Source organism: Protopterus annectens, chromosome 1.part1 (genome assembly GCF_019279795.1).
Source record: "Protopterus annectens isolate FY-2018-M chromosome 1.part1, PAN1.0, whole genome shotgun sequence".
In the NCBI taxonomy this organism is placed as follows: Eukaryota; Metazoa; Chordata; order Ceratodontiformes; family Protopteridae; genus Protopterus; species Protopterus annectens.
Genome location: NC_056726.1, coordinates 419,449,492 through 419,476,397, shown reverse-complemented (window position 1 = coordinate 419,476,397; position 26,906 = coordinate 419,449,492). Strand labels below are relative to the sequence as shown.

Here is a 26,906-nt window from a genome sequence, read left to right as displayed (position 1 = left end):
GTTGTAGCATGATTCAAGACTATTTAGGTCTGACTTACGAATGTTTGTAAATACTTGGGAGCCGTACAGGAGGGTGGAGAGTAGTTGTGTGCGGCCAGTGGCTAGTCTGGCACTATCTGTAAGGTAAGGTTTAATTCTATATAGAGTGCCTAGTTTAGAGTGGACTTTTTTGATGGTGAGAGAGATGTGGGTATCGAACCTTAGGTTTTCATCAATTGTGACACATAAAAGATTGGTTTGGTTAGTGGGTTCTATTCTGGTTCCGTTTGTGGAAGGATTGAAAGTGGGGTTAGACATGTTTTGGGTTTATTATAATTGAAAACAACTAACTTGGTTTTGTTAGGATTTAGTATGAGCTGATGGTTAGCGAGGTAGTTTTCTGTGTCCTAGAAGGATTTTTCCATTGTTGTTTGTAGATCCTGAGGTTTGGGGGCTAAGCAGATTATTTTAGAGTTGTTGGCATACTGGACTATGGAGGCTAGTTGGGTTGCAGAGATGAGATCATTGGTAAAAACTGTAAAGAGGAGGGGTCCAAGCATTGAGCCTTGGGGTATGACAACAGTGATGGGTAGTAGGAGGACAAAGTGTTCTCCACTTGGTGGCCTGCTGATGGTTAGAGAAATAACCATGGAACCAGGACAGGGATGATGAGTTAAGACCATGGGATGACAGTTTATTTAGTAGGATTTGGTGGGAGACTGTGTCAAAGGCTTTTGACATGTCCAGTAATATAGAGGAGACCATGTGACCCTCATTAAAATGTTTGTGAAAGATAGTAGTGCAGTGTTAGTACTATATTTTGACCTAAAGCTGTGCTGAGTGGGGGATAGGAAGTTGTGATTAATGAGTTGGGAGTGAATACATTTTTCTAAGATCTTGGCTAAAGGGGAGGAGATGGCTATGGGACAGTAACTGGTTAGATCTTTAGAGGGGCCTCCTTTGTGGAGTGGAATGATGTGAGATACTTTCCATAGATAGGGGACATATTGTTCAGAGATTGAGTGGTTGATCAAGACTGATATGGGATAGGCAATTAAGGGGGCAGAAATTTTAAGGAATTCATTAGGTAGTTGGTCAGCAGCTAGACAGCAGTTTTTGAGTTTGGAAATGAGTGATATTATGTAGTTAGTTTGGATTGAGGAGGAGAGGGGGGTGGGGAAGTCAGAAGAGGGATTGAGTACAGTGAGAAGTTGAGCAGTCTGATTACCAAGAAGTGAAGAGATTGAGTTAATAAAGTGGGCATTGGATTGTGCAGCTACAGGGACATTAGCCCTGGAGGTGTCAGGAGGGGGTTTGGGGTATATCATGGGTTGAGAAGATTGTTAATGTTTTGCCAAATGTTTTTTGGGTTGTATTGTTTTTTTTGACATAAAAGGAAGTAGTTTTGAGTGTCTGTTTTTATCTGTTTCTTAGACTGCTTATGGAGCTGTTGATATATTGTGTGGTTATTTATATTTTTGGTGGTGTGCTAAGCGGACCATGCCTTGCCTCTGTTTCATTAGCGTGATGGTATATTTAGTTACCCAAGGTATATGCCTAGTTTTTGCTCTAATTTTTCTTGTGGGTGTTAAATTGTTATGGTATTACTGTAGTGGATTGCCTAATCAAAAGTGGAAGGTTTTTAAGAGGTAACCAGTTACTTTGCTGAAGTAGAAGGTTGAAGGTGGAGAGGGAGAAATTTTTCTTGTTCCGGACAGTTTTGTATATTGTGTTGGTTTGTGTCTGAACTCGTTTTCTGTATAGGAAGGTAGCTGAGTGGTCACTGAGGGAGTCAGGATGGTAGACTGCTAAGTAACCTAGATTGGGTTTGTTAGTCAGTATCCAATCTAGAGTGGACTGCTTTTTTGAGTGTTTATCTAAGCGGGTGGGACAGGATATGTTTTGGGTGAAATTGAAGAGGTTTAGGAAATTGGAGGGGTTGCTGGAGTTGCAGGAGTGCCAGTCCAGGTTGAAATCTCTTACGATAATTGTTTCATGGCTAAAATTGGTTGAGGCCCATTAGAGGAGATTTTCTATTATTGGAAGGTTGTTTCCAGGGGGAGGTAGGCAGTTATGATAACAGTTTTGTTAGGGTTTATTGTTAGGTGTGTTGTTAGAATTTCGAAGTTGGAAAGGTCAGGAGGAGCACAATTCAATAAACTTTTGTTTGCGTGTGTCTTTATACATAAAAGTGACACCACTACCCCCTCTGTTTGCTTGGTCTAATCTAATTATGTTGTACCCGTTTGTAATAATTTTTGTCTTTACTGTGGGGCTTTAACCAGGTTTCTGTTACTTATTTACTAGACTACAAAGGTTAAAGTTTATGAAGATCAGGTTAGAGTTGTTAGTTTTTGGAAGTGGGGGAGTGGGTGGTGGTCAGCAGTGTGTTGGCTAGAGGTTGGAGTAGCGCTGGGAAGGGAACTGGTAGGGCAAGGAGGGGTGTGGATCAGTGGCCATGGGTTGGGGTGGATTAGTGTTATATTGTACAGAATGAGGTATTTGATGTTATTGGTGAGTTTAACATATTTGTGTGTTGAGGAATAAGCACAGTTAGTGGGCAAGTGTTTGAAAGGAAGGAGGAAAGTAGTTGCATTGTAAAATTGAGAGCTGATGGCACTGTATGTGTGGGTGTGACTGTGGAGGATAGAGGGAGAAGTAGGAGAGTTTAGGTGATGTATGGTGCACAAGTGGAGGGAGGTGGAGCTAAGCAAGAGGCAAAGAAGGTGGAGTAGAAAAGTACTGGTTAGCAAGGAGATGCGTTGAGACAGTGGATGGCTGAGAAGGTGTGGAGGGGAGCTGTGGGAGAGGGGGAGGCAGGAGGAGGATTGGCTGGTGACAGAAAGGGTGTGGTTATGTATACATTTAATGAAAGAGGGGGGGTGGGTGGGAATGGGAATAGGATAAGGGAGCGCAGTGAGCCCAAGTGCAGCAAGAACAAATGGAGCGGGTTGAGCCCACCTTAAGCACAGGAATTTGCAAAAACAATCTACAGGTAGGTAAGGAACATGAACCAGGAGCCAACTGATTGTTTGCTGTGTAGTTTTGTCTATAGCAGACCAGCTACCTATTACTCCAGGTTAGTGAAATACAGCTCGGCAGTTATGCATTTATAGGTAGGTAGTAGGCTATTGGCCCAAGGGCCTATGTAAGCCTAGCCAACAAGGTTCCATGGCTTACGCCACCCAAGAAAATTATTTTCCTGTGCCACTGTCGAGCAGAGACAAAGAAGTGATCCCCGGGGTGTATTTCCTATTTCCCATCCACTCATCAAGATTTTTCTTGAAGAGTGCTAACGAAGAACTTTGCTTGACATATATGGGTAGCTTGTTCCAGAGTATAAGGAAGTCTCGGGGACAGTAATCTATACCTCCAGCGTGTCCTGTTTATTGTGGTGACAAGGTTTAGGTCCCTAGAGCATGTAGCTCGGAGGGATTGGGATTTCTTTAGGTGCAGCATGTCCAACAGCTCTGGGTTTGACATAGCTTTATATGTTAGGCAGAGATCACCTCGGAGTAGGCGATATGCTACGGAGTAAAGCTGGAGTTTTTTGAGGCGGTCAGTGTAGGGCATTTGTTTGAGGCCAGTAATCCTCTGTGAGGTACTTCTATGGCCTTTCCAGCTGCTGAAGATGTCTTGTGAGGTACATTCCAAAAGGGGCATTGTACTCTATAATGGGTCTAATGAGTGTCGAGTAGAGGGGAACAATGACCTCTTTTTTCATGGATGAGAACCCTTTTATGATGAGATGTGCCACGTAGAAGGACTTCTTGACTACTGTGGCGATGTAACTATCAAAGGAGAGACTACTGTCCACCTGGGTCCCAAGATCTCTTATCATGCATTCGGTGTTAAGTAGATTGCAGCCTATGTGGTAGTTCATGGGTACAGAGTTTTTACATAAGGGAATGACACTGCACTTTTTGGCATTGAGCTTGAGGCCATGGCTCTGACACCAGGCATCTGTCTCAGTGAGGCCCTGTAGGATGTCCACATCATTTGGGGACTTGACTATGGCTCCGAGTTTGCAGTCATCTGCGAACTTCGTTAGCCAGAGGCCTTCTGTGTTATCCTGTAATTCAGAGAAGTAGATACCAAACAGGAGAGGTCCCAGGACGGAACCCTGTAGTACTCCACTTGTCACTGCTTTGAGGTCAGATTTGGAGTCTGCAACTTTTACAGTGTGGGTTCCGTCAGTGAGCCAGTTGGCAACCCATCTTGTGACGTAGGGATTTATACCTAATTTAGTGAGTTTAGCTATAATTCCAGAATGGGGGATGGTGTTGAAAGCCTTGGCGAGGTCAAGATAGGCTGTGTGAACCACCTTACCCTCATCCACGGCTTTGGTGACTGCCTCAAAGAAGTCGATCAGGTTCAGGAGGCATGATCTGCCTTTCACAAACCCGAACTGGGTGGGATCCAGAGTTTGGAGGTTACCAATGTCTTTGTTTATGAATTCCAGGATGATAAGTTCCATGGCCTTGCAGACCAGGCTCGTCAGGCTAATAGGTTGATAGTTCCCGGGATCGGTGGTGGCTCCCCCTTTGTGGAGTGGGATAACTGTTGCTGTGCGCCATTCAGTGGGCACAAAGCCTGATGCGGGGCTATTACTGAACATGAGGATTAAGTGGGGAGCCAGTTCGTTCTGAAGTTCGTGTAAAACGCAGCCTGGGATGTTGTCCCGTCCCATGGATGCTGTGTTTTTGACTTTAGAGAGTGCAACTTTTACCTGCGTAGTTGTGATTACATGGACTCTGCATTCTTCCTGTATAGATATGGGCCCTTTAGGGGGTGAGAGGGGGGTAAAGTTAGCACTGAACCTATCTGCCAGGATGTTGGCAATATTAGTTGGTTCTGTAATTTTCGTGGCTTTGTGCTGTAACTCAGAGCAGATCTGAGTGTTGCCATCGAGATTCTTGACATAGCTATAGAATGCTTTGTGGTTGTCCTTCGATTTAGTGGCAATTTTGTTTTCGTAGCTAGCTTTGGAGAATCCTACAAGGGATCTCAGATTCTTAATGAGGCTGACCAGGGAGCTCCTCCACTTATGGGATTTTACTCTCTTTTGCAACAGTTTGTTTATGGCAGGGGACCACCAGACTGGCTTCCTTTTTTTGAAGGATAGCGTCTTGGTTCTGTTTGGGATAGCACGATCCATGCACTCGTGTAAGTGCTTATAGAGTGCATTTGTGTAGGATTCAGCAGTTGTAACTGTATTGTCCATCTGCAAGGGTGTCGAAGTTCACCACTTCTGTCTTAAGAAGCATGAAGTTGGCTTTGGAGACATTTTTTACTGTGGTTTCCTTAATGGGGGGTGGGGGCAGGATGAGGATATCAAGGGTGATAAGCTTATGGTCAGATCGGTTCAACGAGGAGTTGACTTCAGGTGTGGAACACTGGTCACTCATGTTGGTAATGACTAGGTCTGGGATATTGTTGCCCCTGGTGGGGGTGTGGATAAGTTGATCTAGGGCATTGGAGTTTATGAATTCCAGAAAGCGTTGAGTAAAGGAGTTGGTACACGAGTAGTTTTCCCAGTTAATGGTGGGGTAGTTGAAGTCGCCCATTATTAGGGTGTTTGGTTGAACCCTAATATTTTCCAGTACATCAAGAAAAGAGGAGTGGGGATCCTGGGGCATGGTGGGGGATCTGTAGCAAGCTACAATTTGGATTGCAGTTTTGCCCAGAGTTAGTTGCACTTGGATAACATTGGATGTATTATGTTGAGCAACTAGCCTGGAGGTGTGGATATCCTTAATGAATATGGACACACCTCCGCCTTTGGTGTTTTGGTCCAGGTTACATGGCTGAAAAGTGTGGTATGCGTTATAGCCTGGTAGTGCAGGGGTGGTCTCTGGAGCTTTGAACCAGGTCTTAGTCAGTGCACAGATATCGATGTTCTCCATTTTAAGGAGTGCCTCGAGTGTGTGCATTTTGAGATTTAGACTTCTAGCATTGAGTAGCATTACCCTCCGTTTTTGCTTGCCTGTTCCGGTTATGGTGGTGAATTCGTTATTTGAACCCTGCCTAAAAAAGGCACTACAGGGGCAGCAAGAGTCTTAGCCAGTATCCGGAATCCCAGTGGCGACAGGTGCAGGCCATCTGTGGCAAAGCATCGTGGTCTGTTGACCATGTCATCCTAAGCAGACAGATACTGGATCCCCTTAGAATGAACCAGAAGCTTAGCCAATTGAAGTCAATCATTTTGTCCTTGTACTGCGGTATCATTCTGGGCGATGGCAGAATGCTACTCAGGGCTAGGGTCATACCTGCCTGGGCTACAAGATCGGAGACCTCTTCCACGTCTCTCTTCATGTAGTCCAGGGAGGTACGTCTCAGGTCATTCACACCAACATGGACAATGACAAAGTCATATTTGTACTTGTTGTGGAGTGACCCGAGTGCATGGGTTATGTGGCGGATCCTGGCACCCGACAGGCAGTTGACAGTAACCTTCTCCTTGTTTAGCCTGGTGAGTGGGACATCAGTGTGCCTGACTATAGAGTCACCTATGACTAGTGTGTTGGGTACATTGTTTTGCCTTACTGGCTGTGGTTGAGTGGCACATTGAGTCTGTGGGCTATGTGTCATTTGGGTTGTGTTGGGGGATGGAGGTTGCTTGCGTTTCTGCTTTGGAGGTCTCTGTTGCTTAGACAGATTATTATTGAGAGCCTCTGCAAATGTTTTTTTGTTACTATGTGTGGATTTTGGTGGTGTAGATTTAGTGAGACTATGTGATGAGTGTGGTGTAGTGCAAATGTTTACCTTCTCCTCGTGACTGTCAAGTTCAGTCTTGGTTGGAGAGAGCTTTACCTCCAGTTTGGCTAGATAAGTGCATCTCTCACAGGTTGTAGCGTTGGGTGGTAGGAGGAGAGGGTTGTCTGTGTACATGAGGAAATTTCTACATTGCCTCAAGATGCCCAGATTCATGAGATAGACAGGAGAGAACACTGGGAGCTGACACGTGGACATGCCTGAATAAAAAAATATTTTTCTCTAGTTAAGTGAGGAAAGTGAGTACAAGAGCTATTTTTCTCTAAGCAAGTGAGAAAAGTTAAGTACAAAAACTGTTTTCCTCTATGTAATGAGGAAGATTGAGTGCTATAGTAATTAGTAGCTTATTTAGTGCTTACAAGTTCTGAACAAGTGCTGAGCATGACTAAGCAAATTTAAGTGCTAAAACTAAGAATCTGTATCTGCACTAGACGAGTTACAGGACAGAAACAAGTGCAAATGCAGGCTTTCAAATCAGAAAGTTGAGAGATGGAAGATTGCCCAAACGGCCAGTAACTACAATTTCTGGGCCAGAACCACTCCTTATGTGGTAGACAGGTTACCTAGTGCTTACCACTCCCACTGATAAGCTACAAGGCTTCCCTCCAACACAGAAAGGATTGGGGGGCTCAGAAGCAGTCCTGGATACAGCAAATCTGTATCTGGAACACCAGTTACAGGAAAGGTAGGAAACAGACTTACAGTTTTTATTTATTTATTTAGTTATTTATTATTTTTTTTTATTTACAGAAAAGTAGCAAAAACAGTAGTAAAAACAATTCACATGCAGTGCAAGCTAGCACACTTGAGTATGTAGCAATATTAGACCAAACACAGTTTAAAAAATGCAATTAAATTAAAAAGGACTAAAAGCAAGTGCAGAAAGAGTTTATTGGGTAAAACGTGGTAAAGAGATGGGACTGAGGGAGTGTCCCAGATCAAATCTACAGTGGGGTGGGCAACTGCAAAAGTCACCAAATTTAAACTACAAACCAAAAATAGGGAGGGTGGGTTGGACAAAACAGTTTCAACAGAGATCTAAGCAACAACTAACAGTACAAACTTTAAAACCAAAAAAATATACTACGCTCTGTACATTTGCAGATCAGTCTCTCAGAACAGTGAGACAACAGTTTCAACAGAGATCTAAGCAACAATTAACAAACTCTATAACCAAAAAAAATATACTCAACTCTGTATATTTGCAGATAGTCTGTAAGGCAGTCTCTCAGAACAATTAAAGGCTGCTGATAAGCAACCACTTTCAAAGATTAACGCTAGGAGCAATAATTTACTGAGCTCAGAGAAATAGGGAAGCTAGAGAGGATTTATGGGACAAGAAGCAAATGCAGCACTGCAAACAGCTGTCGTTCCGGTGCTGTGCACGCCAATACTGCCTTCTTCTTCTTCTTTCGGCTTTTCCCGGTTAGGGGTCGCCACAGCAGATCACATGTCCACTCATGATTGGCAGTGGAGTTTTACAATGTCAAGTTGCCAGCCCGGTGCCCAACCTTCCATGGAAGGCACACACACACTCATGCCTAGGGCCAATTTAGAGTGTCCAATCAACCTACAACATGTCTTTGGGATGTGGGAGGAAACCGGAGCACCCGGAGGAAACCCACGCGACCACAGGGAGGTCATGCAGACTCCGCACAGAAGGCACCCCAGCCGAGGATCGAACTGGGGAACCTCTTGCTGTGAGGCGACAACACTAACTGCTGCACCACCGTGGCCTCCCACGCCAATACTGCCTACCAAAATGTTAAACAGGTACAAGTTGTTTAAATAAGACACCTACACTTCAAAATTACAGTGGAGCACTTTTTGGACAAGTGCAATAAAGCCTGTTGTAGCTTTTTCAACTATAGGTTTTCGCAACTGAGAGACTGTCCCGTGGCCACAAATGCAGATGAGGAATTAAGGAGCAGAGGAGTACACTTGGGTGAACTAGAAGTAGATTGAAAAAAATAAATAAAATTTACAAATTAAGGCAGGGACAGAGCAGCAGATTCTTGAAACTGATAAATGCACTTTTAACAAATTCTTGAAACATTTCAGTCATCTAGGAAATGCACCATTAACTTTGCTAATAAAATGGAGTCAGCAGATTAAGCACCATAAAACAAAAGAAAAAAGAAGTTATGTACTTACCATAACGTTCTATGCGAGTTGTTTATCTCGCCTTCATTCTTTACTGATGGGTCTGGAGCCAATCCCTCGGCTCCGATATGGCCAACTGCAAAGCCTGAGGTCTTCAAATAGCTCGAGGCCAAGTCCCTATCCCATGATGCACCTGGAATTACCTCAGATCTTGTTTGCTGCATATAATACCGTATGTCATTCTTTCACTCCCAAGAGAAAGGTATAGAAGAACTGAGCAACCAGGATGGATCCACCATCTTGGTCATCTAACAGCCCAGGAGGGGGAAGGAGGGAGGGACATAAGAATGAAGGCGAGATGAACAACTAACATGGAACATTATGGTAAGTACATAACTTCCTTATGTGAAGTTGTTCAATCTCGCTGGTCATTCTTTAATGATGTGTAGCGCCCCAAGCACCATCAACCTTAGGTGGCTCACGGGAGTATATTTCTCAGGGCCGTGGATCCAAAGGAGGCCCTGTCAACTTTGTAATGAGTGATAAAGGTATGAGGTTTGGACCAAGTGGCTGCTGCACAAATGTCATCAATGGGAAGTCTGTCAAAAAAGCAGATGATGTAGAAACTGCTCTGGTTGAGTGAGCTTTAATCTTATGCTGCAAAGGCATACTGGCAGCTGAATAGGCAAAGGTGATAAATCAGATAACCACTTGGACAGAGTTGTTTTAGCCACTGGTCTACCCTTCCTGGAGTCAAAAAATGAAATAAAAAGCTGGTCTGATTTTCTGAAATTTTTTGTTCTATCCAAATAAAATCTGAGCTGTCTGTGAAATTCAAGTTTGTACAGCATATACTCTAAATTGTTCGAATGGTTGGGGAAGAAAACTGGCACATCAATAATTTGGTTGAGATTGGTTTTAGTGCAAACTTTGGGCAAGAATATGGGGTTTTTTCTAAGTGAGACTCTGTCAGCATGGAATATCAAACAGGGAGGCTTGATGGCTAAAGCCTGAAGCTCTAACACTCTGTGGGCAGAAGTAATAGCTACCAGAAAGATGGTCTTCCATGACAAAAAATTTGAGGTCACAAGAGGAAGCTGGTTCAAATGGCGGAAGAATTATGCAGGAAAACATAAAATTTAGATTCCATGGAGAATAGGGAGATTTCACAGGTGGTCTAATATGAAAAGTCCCTTTGAGAAAAGGCTTTGGATAACTTGTGAGACATGATATTCAACCCTTCAAAGCCAAGATGAAAATTAGAAATAGCAGCCAATTGAACACAAAATGTTGCTGCTGCAGCTCCTTTGTTAAAAATTACAGTCAAGAACTCTAAAATGGAGGCCATAGGGGCTTGGTAAGGATCAATATTATTTTTAGAAGTCCATATAGAAAGTTTTTTCCATTTGCTAAGATATAGCTTCCTAGTAGAAGATTTATGAGAAGATAAAAGGATCTGTTTCGTCTCACTGGAGAGGTTATGGAACCTGGCTATGATGGGAATTGGAGCAGCCAAGCTGTCAGCTTCAGGGACTGCAGAGAGGGATGAAGATCCCCTGATAAGTGCGCCAGAAGGTCTGGAACTGGGTCCAGAATCCAAGGGTTCTCCAAAAGATGAAGTCGAAGGAAGGGGAACCAAATCTGACGAGGCCAATGAGGGGATATTAGAATGATGGTCCTTCCCAGGGTTTTTGCTTTCTGTAGAACCTTGGGTACCAACGGGATTGGTGGAAATGCATAGAGAAGACCCCGAGGCCAATCATGTACGAGTGCATCCCTTGAGGCTTCTCACGTAGGGGGAATCAGGGCAAAGTAGCTTCTGCATTTCGTATTCATGTGACTGGCGAAAAGGTCACAGCAAGGCTGGCCCCACCTGTGGAATATCCTGTCCACTATTTCTTTCCTGAGGGACCACTTGTGGGGCAACAAGATTGCCCTGCTCAGCTTGTCTGTTATCACGTTGGATTTTCCCAGGATGTGCGTTGCCAACAGAAAGCGCAAGGTGGAAACAGCCCACTGCCAAACTCTGAGAGCCTCGCAACAAAGGGGGTAAGACCTGGTTCTCCTTTGTTTGTTCAAATACCAGACCACCAACACGTTGTCTGTCTGAATTGCAATCGTACCCAGGGGAAGAGAGTCCTGAAAGTACTGCAACACCAAAAGTACTGCTCTCATCTCCAGGACATTGATATGCAGATGTGTCTCTTGATCGGTCCATGTGAATTGGGCAGTCTTTCTCTGAAAATGCCTCCCCCCTATCAAGGAAGCGTCCGTGGTCACTGTGGCTGCTAGAGGGGGTAGCACAAATGGGAGTCCTATCATGACATGAAGTGAGGTCAACCACCACTGAAGGTCCTTTTTGCAAGAATTTGTGATTATTGTGAGTCATGGGGAGCTCTTGGTAAGACCATTGAATGAACAAGCAGCCATTGTAGTATCCGAATGTGCATACGAGCTACTGGTATAGCCAAAATTGCTGCTGCACTCATGCCTAATAATTTCAGAACTTCTGATGCTGGTGCTCTGTCTTTTGATATCAGAACGTTGACATGCTGATGAAGAAGAAAGACTTTTAGTGTGGTGGTGGTGTCCAACTCTGCCCCGATAAAAACGATATGCTGCGATGGCGACATGGCAGATTTTTCTGAGTTGATTGTAATGCCTAGTTGATTGCAGAGTGGACTCCCTGGCTTGAATGAGTTGATGTCTGGTGGTGGCGGAAATGAGCCAATCGTCTAGGTATGGAAACACCTGGAATCCTAGACGCCTCAGGTGAGCCGTGACCACTGCGCCATTCATTTGAACACTCTGGGGGCTGTAGTGAGACCAAAGGGCAGGACTCGAAACTGGTAATGAGTGGCTCCCAGCTGGAAGTGCAGATGATTCCTGGATGGCCTGGCCATTTTTATGTAGTAGTACCAATCCTTGAGCTCTATCGAGCACATCCAATTGTCTTTCCCTAAAAAGAGGAGTATAGACTGAAGCGTGACCATCTGGAACTTCTCTTTCTTTACATACTTGCTCAGTCTGCTGAAGTCCAATATGGGTATCTAGTCCCCCATCTTATTTGGAGCCAAAAAGAATCTTGAGGAAGTTCTGGATCTTGTCTGGTCTGCTGGGACTGGTTGGATGACTCTTTTTGAAAGCAACGTTTGGACCTCTGTTGTTGCCTGTTCCCTGTAACTGGGTGGAACGTCCGGGATTTTAATTATGAGTGGAGGGGGTGTGGTAAATGGGATGAAGTATCCTCTGGAAATGATACTTTGTACCCAGCTGTCTTTTGTTATTTTGAGCCAGGTGTCTGGATAGAAAGTTAAGCGACCCCCGACTGCCTGTAGGGCAGGACAGTCGGGCCTCCTTTCAGGAGTGCTGGTAGGGCTTCCCAGAGAAGTGATCTCTGTTGCCCTGGTGCCTCTTGCCGCAAGGGCGGAGTCTTCCATTATTGCTCCCTCCTCTGCCTCTGGAGGGGGGTTCACAACATATGTCCTGAAAGGCTCCTTGGGCTTTTTGGAACCACATTTTTCCTCCTTTTTGACCTTTAGGGTAGGGTTGGGTAGGGGTAGAAAAACGGATCCCGACAGCAAAGTCTTTCCATCCTGTTCACACCTGGTTAAGGTTTCCTTCACTTTCGGCCCAAAAAGGGATGAGCCATCAAAGGGAGTGTTCACGAAGGATGACTTAAAGGGCTCTGTAAAGAAACACAAGTGCATCCAGGAGCGTCTCCGAAGAGCAACTCCTGTACCCGCTGCCCTACTCGTTCCATCAGCTGCATAAGAGATGAGGCGCATGGATGAGTTGACTATAGAATTGAGGGTAGCAAGCTAGGCGGCAACTTTGTTGGAAGTTCCTGCAGCTACTGTACCGTGAAGAGCATCTCCTAGCTCCTTAAGGAGGTCTCTCTGTAACCTGGTAAAATGGGTTAAATAGTTGAGCAAACGAAGAGCAAAGGTCACTGAACTAAACATGCACTTCCCTTATCTATCCATAATCCTAGTGTCTCTGTTAGGAGAATGGACAGACGAGGAAGTCTCAGACATTTCATTTTCAGTGACTGCTGCCACCACCATGGCATCAACTGGAACACCTTTTGTTAAAAATGATTTGTCAAGGGGGGCAGAGATGAATTTATTAGGCCTCCTAGGGACAAGCTCCATAGTATCTGGAGACTCCCACGCCCTTCGTGAGACCAGCTGCATCAGCTCATCGAAGGGCGGAGACACCCAAGAGGTGGAGGGCTAACACCCGAAAGCCTTCAGGAGAACTGACTCATCCTTAGTAGGCTTTTGGATTGCCAGTCACCCCTCTGCCTAAGGATTTCAAGTAACTCAGGAAATTAGATATCCCCAGAGGGGGACTGTGGGGACCCTTCTGACTCATCTAAGTCAGTATCTGATGTTAGGGATTCCTGTGGGGAGTCCAGATGTTTTCTCTTACACAATCTCTTCCTGGGAACCTCATCAGTGGGAGCTTCTGGTGAGGTCTCGGAAGAGCAGGGGTCACCCAATGGGGCTTCCTGAGGTGCTGGGTCTCTACGCTTGGTCAGGATGTGCGAGGCAGAAGCAGACACAGGCACTTTAGGGGAGGAGGAAGCAGACCTGAAGTCCAGGATGTCTTAGGAGACATGACTGTCCTCATGGCATTGAAAGCACCTCTGCTCTGATGCAAGGGAACCGACGGATTCAAAGAAACCGTCAACATCCCCGGCACCAGGACAGTGGGCTCCGAACCAGGGGTAGGAGCCAAGTTAATCCGAGCCGAAGCCGTGCGAGGGAGAGTCAGAACTGAAAAGTCGGTCCGACTATCCTCCTCGGACCCGACCAGAGAGTGTCGGCTCCTAGAGTCCTCAATCGGCACCGAGGACTTCAGAGTGCAGGGAGCCAAAGACATTGGGAGCAGGCGTCAACTCCGAGGGTTCCACCAACATCAGGTCTGACTCCTCCGGCTCTGAAGGACTAGCATGGCTCGGAGGAGGAATAGTTTGAGCTGGTTTAAGGGTCTTCGGCTCTGAAGCCATTTGGGTCGAAGTCGATAACATTTTTGCCAAGGCCGGTGCCAATAACAGCTTCTGCACCACGCGGATCCACATCCAGATCTGACATGCTGATAGAGGACCAAGAGGAGCGCACCGAAGGTGGTACCAACTGAAGTAATGGACTCTTAGGTGTTTCGGACACAGTTTCCAATACTGGGGACTGGCTCTGAAAGGAAAGGACCATCTGTTCTGATGGCAGTGGAGCTGAAGTTGAGGATTTTTTAGATTTTTTAGAGTCCGAAGTCTTAGAAAACTTTGAGGACTTGCCGGATCCATCTTGGTCACTCAAAGCTTCTGGAAACAAAGGTTTCAGCAACCCTCTGTCGATGAGTTTTCTCTTCCTTTCCTGAAGAACCCTTGAGGAGAAGGAATGACAAATAGCACAACTGTCTTGCAATTGCAGAGCTCCTAGATGGTAAACACAATTCACATGGCTGTCTGTTACAGACATCTTTTGGCCACACTTTGGGCACTTCTTAAAACCAGACTTGGGGTGCTTGTCTTGGTCAGCCACAGGAAATCTTGAAGAATTACTGTCACACAAAACAATACTAACAGTAATTTGCTACCAAAAGCCTTAATAAAACCAGGCTAAAACACACACACACACACACACACACACACACACACACAAAAGCAATTGTAGACATAAAGGTAAATATAAATGTAATATAAATGTGACAGGAAAAACCTTTACTGTCACCACAACTTTCTAAACACCCAATAAGGGCAGGCTATACAAAACAGGAATAGCTCCTAAGATATTACACACTGTCTATATATACTAAGAATATATAGTCAGACTAAATTACTGTTAATTCCAAAAACCTCTTAACAGTAATTATGAATTTAAGCCTTTCCTAAAAAAATTGAAGGCTAAACACACTACACCAAAAAATTACACACTAAAGTTTTTAGCAACAAATAGTGACAAAGGGTCACTGACTAAGCACTCTCTACTGGCTAGCAAAAAGTTTAAACTAGGCCTAAAACAAGAGGCCAACTAGAAAAAAAATTTAAACACACTAAGGGAAGGGACTAAATACAGAAACACACACTATAAAGCTGTAAAAGCTTTAAGGAACTATCTAAGCTATTAAACTATCTAAATATCAGCAAGTAATAAGTAGAAAAACAGTTTTACTGGCCCGAGCTAAAGCAGAACCTCCGATCTACTGCAGCGGCAAACTAGATCTCAGGCAAGTCCAGGTGCATCATGGGATAGGGACTTGGCATCGAGCTATTTGAAGACCTCAAGCTTTGCAATTGGCCGTATCACAGCCAAGGGACTGGTTCCGGACTCATCAGTAAAGAATGAACGGTGAGAATGAACAACTTCACATTACATTACATTTTAAAACAGAGATGGCGTACTATGAGTCAATAGCTAAAGCACATTAAGCATTTCTAGTTTATGTGACAGACAAACACTATACGGGAGCATCTGTATAAAACAAAATGGAATGCTGTCAAATAAACAGCTTGTAAAATAAAAGAAATGTAGGGGTACAGGGTGAAATAAACACATTACATACATCAGTAGTTGCGGGCAGATTGTGGAGGAGATAATTACGATCGGTGGCAAAACAATGCATTTGTACCGACTGACAAAGTGTGTAATAAACTGCACAGTTAACTTCTGTAATGGAGAATATCTACTTAACGTCCAGCTATACTTTAGGTATCTGAGGCAAACAGTAGTAATTTTTTAATCAGTACTATGAATACTAAAGAAACAATAGAAGTAAAGGCTGCTTACTTGGCGTGCACACACTGGGGTGGCGGAACAAAGTACAGTTGTGTACCTACCATAAATGTAGATGTTCGAGTGTATTCACTGTTGCAGTCATTATACTTGGGTTATCCTGCTGGCAGGCTACCCGCAGTCGGCCTGAATTCCAAAGTCTTGGTCCGGCGTCGGTTGCTTTTGCTTCTTCCCTGACGTCTGTGCGCCAGGGGTATATAAAAGATGCAGCCGACGCCATTTTCTTCAGTTTTTCTTGCCCCAGATGTCAGGTGCTCCCAAACGGGTAGGCTAAAAAACATAGCTAATAAAAGCATGCACTAAAATAAACAATACCTTCATCTACAAGCAAATACACCACATAGGTTGTATAGGATAGAGAAGTACAGATAAGTCCCAGCAAAGAAAGGGGGAAGGTGGGTAACCTGGACTGCAACAGTGAATACATTCGTACATCTACATTTATGGTAGGTACACAACTGTACTATGTTCATCATGTTTCACTGTTGCAGTCATTACACTTGGGTTGAATCCCAAAGCTGAGGTTGGGCGGCTGGGTCTAAATAGAATTAGGAGTAGCTATAAGGCCCTGCAAGACTGCAGTGGCAAAGCCTGCTCTGGATTTAGAGTAAAGAGGCAAGTGGTAGTGCTTAGTAAAAGTGTACACTGAAGTCCAAGTTGCAGCCTCCAAAATATCCTTGGTTGGTACTCCTCTGAGGAAGGCTGCTGAGGTGGCTGCTGCCCTGGTAGAATGTGGTCTAATGCCCTTAGGCCCTGATTTACTATGTTGTGAATAGCAGAAACGAATGCAGTGTCCTATCCATTTTGAAATAGTCTGCTTTGAGATAGCCTTTCCTTGTGATCCTGCAGCATATACCACTAAAAGTTGCTCAGTCTTTCTGAAAGCTTTAGTTTTGTCCAAGTAGAAGCGTAGTTGTCTGTGTATGTCCAAAGAATGCAGAAGTCTCTCCCCTTTACTTTGTGGGTTTGGATAAAAAGTAGGCAAATGAATGGTTTGGTTAAGAGCAACACTGAACACTACCTTAAGCATAAATGTTGGGTTTGTCCTTAGAGAAACCCTGTCCGGATGGAAGATAATAAAAGGTTCCACAGCCATTAATGCCTGTAACTCTGAGACTCTTCTTACTGAAGTTATTGCTAGGAGCAGAGCTGTTTTCCATGATAAGAATTTTATGTCAGCTGTATTGGCTGGCTCAAAAGGAAGCATTGTGAGATTTTCCAAGACAAAATTGAGGTCCCATGCAGGTGTTGGTGTTCTCCTTGGAGGTCTTATGTTTTTGCCACCCCCCCCCCCCGAGGAACTGCCTAAGCAATGGATATGAAAAAATAGGTGGGTCTGTATTGTAATGAGCTGAAATGGCAGAGACATGGATCTTAATTGATGAGAAGGATAGGCCTTTGTCCAGCATCTCAGTTAGATATTGTAAAATTTGAGGAATATTTGGAACAAGCGTGTCAATTCCTTGTGCCTGGTTCCAAGCACAGAATCTCTTCCATTTTTCTGCATAAGATTTTCTGGTGCTGGGCCTCCTTGCCTCCAAAATGACATCCATAACCGCTTTAGAGAGAGGTGTATTCTGAATGGTTACAGTATCCGCCATGCAGCTAGATTTACAGTTTTGAGTTGGCTGTGCTGGATCTGTTTGTTTTGTTGGGTCAGTAAATGAGGAATTAGAAGCAATGTCCAGGATGGGCCTTGGGACAAGCTCCTTAGGATTGGGCACCAGTGTTGGCGTGGCCAATCCGGGGCAATCAGTATCATTTGTGGCTTCTCTTGTCTGACCTTTAGGAGTACCTTGGGGAGGAGAGGCAGTGGAGGAAAGGCATATACTGTAAGGTTGTTCCAGCTGAATGACAGGGCATCCACTTTCCATGCTTGTTTGTGATAAGTCCTTGTGCAGAATCTCTGAAGTTGGCAGTTGTGAGGGGAGGCAAAAAGATCTCTGCCTGGGCGTCCCCATTTCCTTGTTATCATGCTGAAGATTTGTGGATCTAGTTTCCACTCATGAGGGTCCATGAGGTTTCTGCTTAGTTAGTCTGCCAGAGCATTTGTTTTTCCTGGCAGGAATTGTGCTTGCAGGTGTACTTGGTAAGTCAATGCTGTGTTCCACAAAATCATGGCTTGTCTGCAGAGGGGGTAGGAATGTGTGCCCCTCTGCTTGTTTATGTACCACATGACTGTGGTGTTGTCCGTCTTTATCAGCAGCTGTCCTGGATGAAGTAGGTCCTTGAAGGCTGTTAGGGCATTTTGTACAGCTAGCATCTCTTTTTGATTGATGTGTAGATGCCTTTAGCTTGGGGGCCATGTGCCCTGAATACATTTTCCTGCCATGTGGGCTCCCCAGGCATAATCTGATGCATCTGTTGTTAGTGTTTGCTTGGCTGTGGGTAAAGTGAATGGCTGTCCCTTGTTGTGGTGACAGGCCTGTGCCCACCATCGAAACTCCTGTTGCAGGCAGGGAATGAGGGTAATTAATGTTTCCAGGCTGTGGCAATGTTGAGTCCAAACACTTTTTAGGTACCACTGTAGTTTCCTCATATGCAGTCTTGCATATGGAATTAGCAGAATGCAGGAGGCCATGTAGCCCAGAGCCTGCAGAATTTTTCTTGCAGATAACTGGGTCTTTGTTGCCATGTTTTCGAAGTAAGAAGTCAGATGCCTTTGCTTGTCTGGTGTGAAATAAGCCATCTGGGCAGTTGTATTTAAGCTTGCATCCAGGAATATTATCTCTTGAGAGGGTACTAATTTTGATTTCTTTTCATTTACTGTGTACCCTAGGCAAATTAGCAATCTTTTTACAAATGCCAGATGCTTTAGTAGAAAGTCTTTGGCCTCTGCTTGAATAAGGCAGTCGTCCCAGTAGGGATATATTTGAATTCCTCTTTGTCTGCAAAATGCAATTACTGGTGCCAGGCATTTTGTGAAGACCCTGAGCGTAGTAGATAAGCCAAAGGGCAGTGCAGAGAATTGGTAGTGCTTTGAGCCAGCTATGAATCTGAGGTATCTTCTGCAAGATTGTCTGACTGGGACATGCAGGTATGCCTCTTTGAGGTCTAAAGTTACAAGCCAAGCCTTTTTGCCCAGCATGGGCAGAAGCTGCTGTACAGTCAACATTTTGAATTTCGGAACGTCCAGAAAAGTATTTAGAATAGACAGGTCCAGAATCGGTCTCCATGCTTTGTCCTTTCTTGGTACTAAGGAAAGTCTTGAGTAAAATCCTTGTCCCTGCTCTTGTTGTGGCACTGGCTGAATAGCCCTCATGTCCATGAGGGATGAAACTTGGTTTTGTGCCTCTGCCCATTGATTGTGTGGCAGGTCTGGCATACCTTTTGCCTTTGGAAGGATGTGAAAGTGGAACCTGTAGCCCTGAGAGACTATATTTAAGACCCATATGCCCTGGGTAATCAAGTGCCAATTTTGTGAAAAAAGTGCTAGCTTTCCCCCTAAGGGTGCTGCCAAAAGATAAATGCTTGGCACTGGCAGAGGGAAGTCATTGGGACCGTTTCCTATATGGCTGTGATTTGTCTTTTCCGCTTTTGGAGGTAGAAGCACCCCAATGGTTGGGCCTGTACGAGCCCTGGGGCTGTTGTTTGCCTCTAGGGCGTCTGTATCTGCCTCTTTGTGGCCTGTCTGACACGGGAAAGGACCAATTTTTAGAAGGCCATTTCCTGCTAAATCTGGGTGGCTGCACCTGTAAGAAATCCTTCACTGTCTGCAAAGATTTAGCTTTATCCTCCATTTTCTTCAACACCTCTTCTGCCTTAACACCAAAATATTACCATGCTGTAATGGAGCATCCAATAATTTTGCTTTAACATAATCAGGCAGAGTCTGTTCTTTTAACCAAGCATGCCTTCTAAAGACCGAGCCTGTTACAGCGGCCTTGCAAGAGGCCTCCAGTGAATCATAACCACATTGCAAAGTATGTTTTCCCACTTGTTTAGCTGCATGCAATAAATCCTGCAATTCCTTGTTCTCAGCACATTCAGAATTTGTCAACATTTTCTGCTTTAACAGAGACATTAAATATTGCTGATATTTAAGCATATGAAACTGAGAATTTAAAGCCCTTACAGCCAAGGTAGCAGAAGTGTAAACTTTTTTCCCCCATCTGTCCAGAGCCCTAGAGTCTCTATCTGAGGGGACAGGGTTTTTTGCAGTAGCAGCTTTGACCCCTTTTGGACCCTGTGAAATAGTTTCTGGGTCAGCAGCAGGGTTTTTATATAGAAATTTATGAGAATCTGGAACCCTGTAGTATCTGTCTGGCTTAACAGGTGCAGGAGGTAAAGAGTCGGGAGACAGGCCGGACTCTGAAAAGACATCATCTACAATGTCTAGAACAGGAGGAATAGCAAGAGGTCTGTGCTGAGGTAGTAAAAGAAAGTCTCTGAGCCTTTTCTTAGAATCTGAATAATCTTGACTCTCCCAGTGGAAATGCTCCTTTCATGGTATGCAAGGTTTCCCCAAATGAATAATCCTCAGCAGGAGAAGCTGAAGGAATAGATTCTTCAGCATCAGAATCCTCATAGGGAGGAATAGAGTATCCCTGTTCTGAAGAGGTGTCAGAGGAAATGGAAACCTGATCAGAAGAATCATATTCAGTGTCTTGCCTAGGGCTCTTATCAGGAGGGGGATGGGGGCCCCTGATCAAAGTAATTAGGTCTTCGGCCATTTTGAGCATCTGTTTCTTAGGCATGAAAGTCTGTCCTGGAGAATTCTGTACTTGTTTTCTTGTCTTTAAAACTGTTTTAGTCTTTGTCTTTGATGCTGAAGTTGGCTTGATATAAAGCTGTGTAGGTCTGAAAACACCCTCAGAAGCCGATGCCTGCTCAGCGGCTCCGGACCCATTCCGAAGGCCCAATACCTTGAGTATCCAGAGGCCTAGCTGTCTCCACATGGGAGTCGGAGGCGGCCTGTGGCTCTGAGGTAGCGGGTGTCAGGGGCTGCGAAAGCACCTCACTGAGAACCGGCGACTGGCCTAGAAGAGGCTTCATCGTCGGTTTTGGACCTCGGATGCCTTTCTTTTTCCTTGTGCTTTTTATGAACTCCGGTCATCGGCTGTTCCGACGGCATTATGTAGTTAAACCTTCAGCCAAAGTAATGAAAAGCAAAATTGTACCGACGCTTAATAGTGCGTTGGTTAAATCTAGCACAAAACCGACAACTAGCAATGACGTGGTCAGAGCCTAGGCAAGGAATAGAGTAAGAGTGAAAATCCTTATGATGTATTTGCTTCCCACAAGAAATACAATTGTTAACTTTTTCTGACATCGGTCTGGAGCAAGAAAAAAGTTTCCCCAACGGGGTACTTAGCTTTATAGAAGACTTCGTATCTGAAATTCAATTTCGAAAATCTCAGGAGTCAGCCAACTGGCACGTGCGAACTGCTTTTGCTTCGGGCACCGCATGGCAAGAAAGACTGAAGAAAATGACATCGGCTGCATCTTTTATACCCCTGGCGCACTGACATCAGGGAAGAAGCGACAGCAACCGATGCTGGACCAAGACTTTGGAATTCAGGCCAACTGCGGGTAGCCTGCCAGCAGGATAACCCAAGTGTAATGACTGCAACAGTGAAACACGATGAACATCTAACCGAGCAGTGTGTATGTTAGAAAACGGCACCTGTGACTCTTCTTCTTCTTTTGGCTTTTCCCGGTTAGGGGTCGTCAGAGCAGAACTCCAGTCCTCTAATGACTGGCAGTATATTGTTATGGTGCCGAGGTGCCAGCCTGACGCCCAACCTTCAGCAAAGGCACGGCCATTCAAGCAAGTCTTTCCAAAGCCACTCGACCATGGGAAAGACATGCAGACTCCACACAGAAGGCACTCCAGCCAAGAATCGAACGGGAGAACCTCTTGCTGTGAGGTGGCAATGCTACCGCTTCACCACCGCGGCTTTGAGAGGCTGAAATAAGCTACCTCGGAAATTCGGTATCATGGGAGGGACTACAAAGATGGAAAAGGGGAAATACAATAAGGTTTATCTGGATGAGCCCACCTTATGCAAAGGAATTTCAAAACACAATCTACAGGTAGGTAAGGAACATGAACCAGGAGCCAACTGACTGTTTGCCGCGTAGCTTTGTCTATAGCAGACCGGCTACCTATTACTCCAAGTTGGTAAAATACAGCTCAGCAGTTATGCATTTAAAGGCTGTCAATAAGCAAACCACTTCAAAGATTAACTCTAAGAGCAATAAGTTACTGAGCTCAGAGAAATAGGGAAGCCAGAGAGGATTTACGGGGCAGGAAGCAAATGCGGCACTGCAAACAGCTGTTGTTCCAGTGCTGTGCACTCAATACTGCCTACCGAAATGTTAAACAGGAACAAATTGTTTAAATAAGACACCTACACTTTAAAATTTTAGTGGAGCACTTTCTGGACACGTGCAATAAAGTCTGTTGTAGCTTTTTCAACTACAGGTTTTCGCAACTGAGAGACAGTCCCATGGCCGCAAACGCAGATGGGGAATTAAGGAGCAGAGGAGTAGATTTGGGTGAAACTTTAACATTAGAGTGGAGCATTTTCTGGGCAAGTGCAACAAAGTCCGTTGCAGCTTTTTCAGCTACAGGGTTCCACAACTGAGAGACAGTTCCGTGGCTGCAAACGCAGATGGGGAATTAAGGAGCAGAGAATAGACTTGGGTGAAACTTTAAAATTACAGTGGAGCACTTTCTGGGCAAGTGCAACAAAGTCTGTTGTAAATGGCTAGCAATGGTTAGGAAAATTAATTTGTTGTAAGATAACACTTTAAAGCAGATTATTCTCTTCAGAAAAATACTCCAGTGACTTAAATACACTATCTTCCTTATTTGATGTATTCAAGACTTACTGCACACAGCTCACATGCATGCTGTTAGGATAAACTGCAGCTTCCATAACACTACCAGTGCACAATGTGCCTTTTTAATTACTTACACATTAACCATACCTGTCAGCTTGCGTTGAGAGGGCGCACACTGCTTTGGCCGCACTGCCCCCACTCAGCAGACTGCCTCCTCGAAAGTCAAAGGCACGCCCCTTGCTGTTCTCCATAATAAGGTCCTGGATTGAAACTGGTTGGATGATGGGGTTACTGAGAGTCATACTGTGTTCCAAAGACAGTTCTTGGGGATATTCCATTAGAAAATCTGGCTGAAATCCAGCCACAGTCTGCTGAGACTGCGTGATGGTCACTGGAGGTTGGAAAGCACCATCACTGAAGTGGCTGTGTTCCAGGGTACCAATATACTCACACACCCTAAAAAAAAAAAAAAAAAAAAAAAAAAAAAATCAATACAGTAGTAGTAAGAGTAATCTCTGCCCTAGTTATCAGTTTATAAACAACAAACAGATGTGGCAAAACAATTTGAGTTTATGTGTAGATAGGAAGGCAGGGCTACAATACCAAGCCAGTTTTAAAGCTCATCAGTTGAAAACATTGTTTTTCTGTGTGATCAAAATACATAATAAAAATCAACATCCTATAAAATGTTCACTATCATGAAACACTCTTCAGAGGTGTTGCACTTTATGGAGTACTACATCCATTGACAATGCAGAAGCTGCATTAGTAACAGAAACAGATTTTGTATTCAGAAATCTGCAATGTCTCATATTTTTCACACGGTGAAGCAGGCATTCTGTTGTATATAATATTTTTACATAAATGACATTCCCAATCTTTTTATTTCTGACAGAATAACATTATTCACATTAAACAACTGTGTACACTGCATATCGCAGGACCATAAGAAATTAGTAGGCTATTGGCCCTAAGGCCCTTATAAGCCTAGCCAAGAGTTTAGTCCATCTTTCAGACAAGTCAGCACCCGATGCCCTTGTCCAGCAGGGACATAGGTGGAATCCCAGGGGTGTACTTTCTGTTTCCCACCCAGTTATCCAGGTTGTGCTTAAAAAGGGATAATCAGGTACTCTGCTTGATGTGGAAAGGGAGTCTATTCCACACATGGGGAGTCTCTGGGACACAAATCTGTCCTGCCAACAAGTCCTATTGATGTTACAGACCAAGCTGAGGTTGAGCATGTAGGTTACTTTAGTGGAGCTTGACTTGCGAATATGCAGCAGTCCCATCAAGGAGTGGTCTGAGACTGCTTTGCATGCCAGACGGATGTCACCTCAGACAAGTCTGTATGAAACTGAGTAGAGGGAGAGGCCCTGGATTCTCCTGGTGAAGAACCTCTGTGGTCTCTCCAGCTGCTGCATGTGCTTTGTGAGGTACATGCCAAAAGGGGCGTTGCACTCAATAATGGGCCTTGTAAGAATACAGGGATGTTATGACCTCCTAGTCCTTGGATAAGATACCCTTACTTATGAGGTGGGCCACATAGAAAGCTTTTCATACAACAGAAGCAACATGGTGGTCAAAGGTCAGGTTGCCATCAACCTGGATGCCCAAATCCCTCATGACTGATTGCATGCTTAGGACGTTGTTTTTAATGTGATAATTTGTGGGGATGTCACTCTCCCCAAAGGGGATAAAGATGCATTTTTCGGTATTCAGCTTGAGGCCATGTTTCTGGCACCAGTCATTTGTTGGGGTGAGACCCTCTTGGAGGATGTTAACATCACTAGGGGAATTGAAGACAGTGCCCAGCTTGCAGTCATCTGCAAACTTGGTCAGCCACAGCCCACTGATTTTCGCCTGCACCTCAGAAAAGTATATCCCAAACAACAGAGGCTCCAAGACTGATACCTGGGGTACACCACTCATTACGGGTCTACTGCTTGAGGTGGCTTCCCCTACTTTGACTAAGTGGGTTCTATTAATGAGTCAGTTTGCTAACCATCTGGTAACATATGGGATGATGCCTAGTTGAGAGAGTTTATCTATTACACCCGAGTGGGGAATAGCACTGAAGGCTTTGGCCAGGTCAAGGTAGGCGGTAAGCACAGTCTTTCCCTCATACATGGCTTTGGTGACTGTCTCAAAGAAATAGACCAAATTTTAACAGACATAACCTCCCCCTGACGAAGCCAAACTGTGTGGGGTCGTGTGTTTGGAGGTTGCCAATGTCCTTGTTAAAGAGGTCCACGATAATCCATTCCATCGCCTTACAGATCAAGCTAGTTAGGTTGCTGGATCTACAATTTCTCAGATCGGTGGAAGCTCCATCTTTGTGCAAAAGGATGACAGTGGCTGTCCTCCACTCAGCTAAGATGAAGCCAGTACTCAGGCTTTGATTGAACAGAATGCCTAATGGTGCTGCAAGTTTCTGCCTGAGTTCATGTAGGATGCAGCCTGGGATGTTATCTGGTCCCATGGAGGCTGCATTTTTTGCCTTTGAAAGAGCAGTGATGACTTGTTCTCTAGAGATGGAGTGGGACAGGTACTGGGGATGTCCTGATTTACTGATGGGGGGACAGAGGGGTGAAGTTTTCATTGAATCTGTCAGCCAGGTTGGCTATATCTACGGCACTTGTGTATGTGGTGTCCTTGACCACCAGTTCTGAGCAGATCCGGGTGCTTCCCTTGAGACTGCGGACATGCATGAAGAAGGCCTTATGACTGTCTCTAGTAGAAGTGGCCAATTTGGACTCAAAGTTTGCTTTGGAGGATTTCACTAGTGCTCTTATTTGCTTGTTCAGACTAAGGAGAGATTGCTTCCTACTGGGTACCTGCTCCTTCCTGGTCCTAAGACAGCAATTGTTTCCTTATGTTATAGAGTTTATTTATTGCACATGTCCACCAGACAGGTTTACTCTTCCTTACGGATGATGATTTCATCCTGTCAGGTATTGCTGATTCCACGCATCAATATAAAAACTTGTATAGTACTTTGGTGTAGATTTGGACATTGGCGCCAGTTCCTACAGAGGGGAGGGGGCTGTGAAGCTGTTTACATCATCCCTCAGGAGGCTGTAATCAGCTTTGGAGACTTTTTTGTTTGACCCTAGCTGGGGGGGGGGGGGCGGGGTGGGTAGAGAGAGATGGTGACTTTGAAAGTGACCGCTTCATGGACTGATCTTACCAGGGAGGATGACACTGTAGGGATGCTGCAGTGATTACTCATGTTGGTTAATACCAAGTCCAAGATATTATCACTTCTTGTGGGGGTAGTGACACGCTGTTCCAAGGCATTTGCATTAACAAAATCGAGGAATCTCTGGGCATTTGTATTCTGGCATGAACAGTTTTTCCAATCTATGTTTGAGTAGTTAAAAGTCACCCAAGATCAGGGTAAGATTCGAACAGGTTCAGATAGGCAGAGTGGGTATTTTGAGTCAAACTTGGGGTCTATAGCTAGCTATGATTTGCATAGGGTCTTGACAATGGTTAAATGCATCTGCAGTGTCTCATGTGCATCATACTGTCTGACCAACCTGGAGGTGTGCATGTCTTTACGTGTTTTATATAGATATATATACATATATTATATTGAAACGCCACCTCCTTATGCTTTGCTGCCCACAGTTTGGGGTCTGAATGTATGACAGGATGAGTAACCAGGTAAAGCTGGGGTGTTCTCTGCAAATTTGAACCAGGTTTCTGTGACTGTACAAATATCAGCATCTTCCATGGTTACGAATGCTTCCAATGAATGCAGTTTCATGTTCAGACTCCTAGTGCTTAGCAGTGTGACCTTTATTTTGCGTTTTGTTGAAATTTTTATGTTGGTAGTTTTGACCTCATCACTTTTCCTAAAAAAGGCACTATGGGGGAAGCAAGAGGCTTTGCCAGAAGCCTGAAGCCCAAGTCAGTCAGGTGCATGCCATCTCTGGCAAAGCATCATGGTCTGTCGATCCTATCTTCCCAGGCTGACAGGTACTGGATCCCCCTGGAAGCCACCAGAAGCTAAGTCAATTGTTAAAGTCATTTTCTGTTTGTATTAAGATATCATTCTGAGTGACAGCAGAATGCTGCTTAAGGCTAGGGACATTCCTGCCTGGAACACACATTCAGCGGGCTCAATCATGCCTCTCTTCATATAGTCCAGGGAGGTACGCCTCAAGGCATTCATGACAACATGGACTATGACAAGGTCATGTATCTTATTTTTTTTTTAGATTAGGGGATCTGTTCACCATAAACTAACCTATTCCACCTTCCTCAAAAGTATAACAAGGAAGAACACTACTCATCACTCATTCAAACTCTCCTCTAGTCAACAGCTTCTATAGAAAATTAATGCTTCTCAAATTCATATCCTGCAAATTCTCTGCACTTACTGCATTCCTCACACTAAATTGTGAAATAAAGAAAGAACAAAGCTTTCACATCAATCATACAGACAATAAAACGATATTT

General features: G+C 44.5%; 1 protein-coding gene across 1 annotated transcript in view; it reads right to left on the bottom strand.

Annotated features, from left to right (window-relative positions):
* Positions 1-26,906, bottom strand: part of ARFGEF3 (ARFGEF family member 3) — a 2,280,599-nt gene that overhangs the window by 908,784 nt on the left and 1,344,909 nt on the right. Inside the window, exon 19 of the mRNA XM_044087095.1 lies at positions 22,590-22,898. Within this exon, the coding sequence (XP_043943030.1) occupies positions 22,590-22,898 (309 nt within the window). The remainder of the gene's footprint in view (positions 1-22,589; positions 22,899-26,906) is intronic.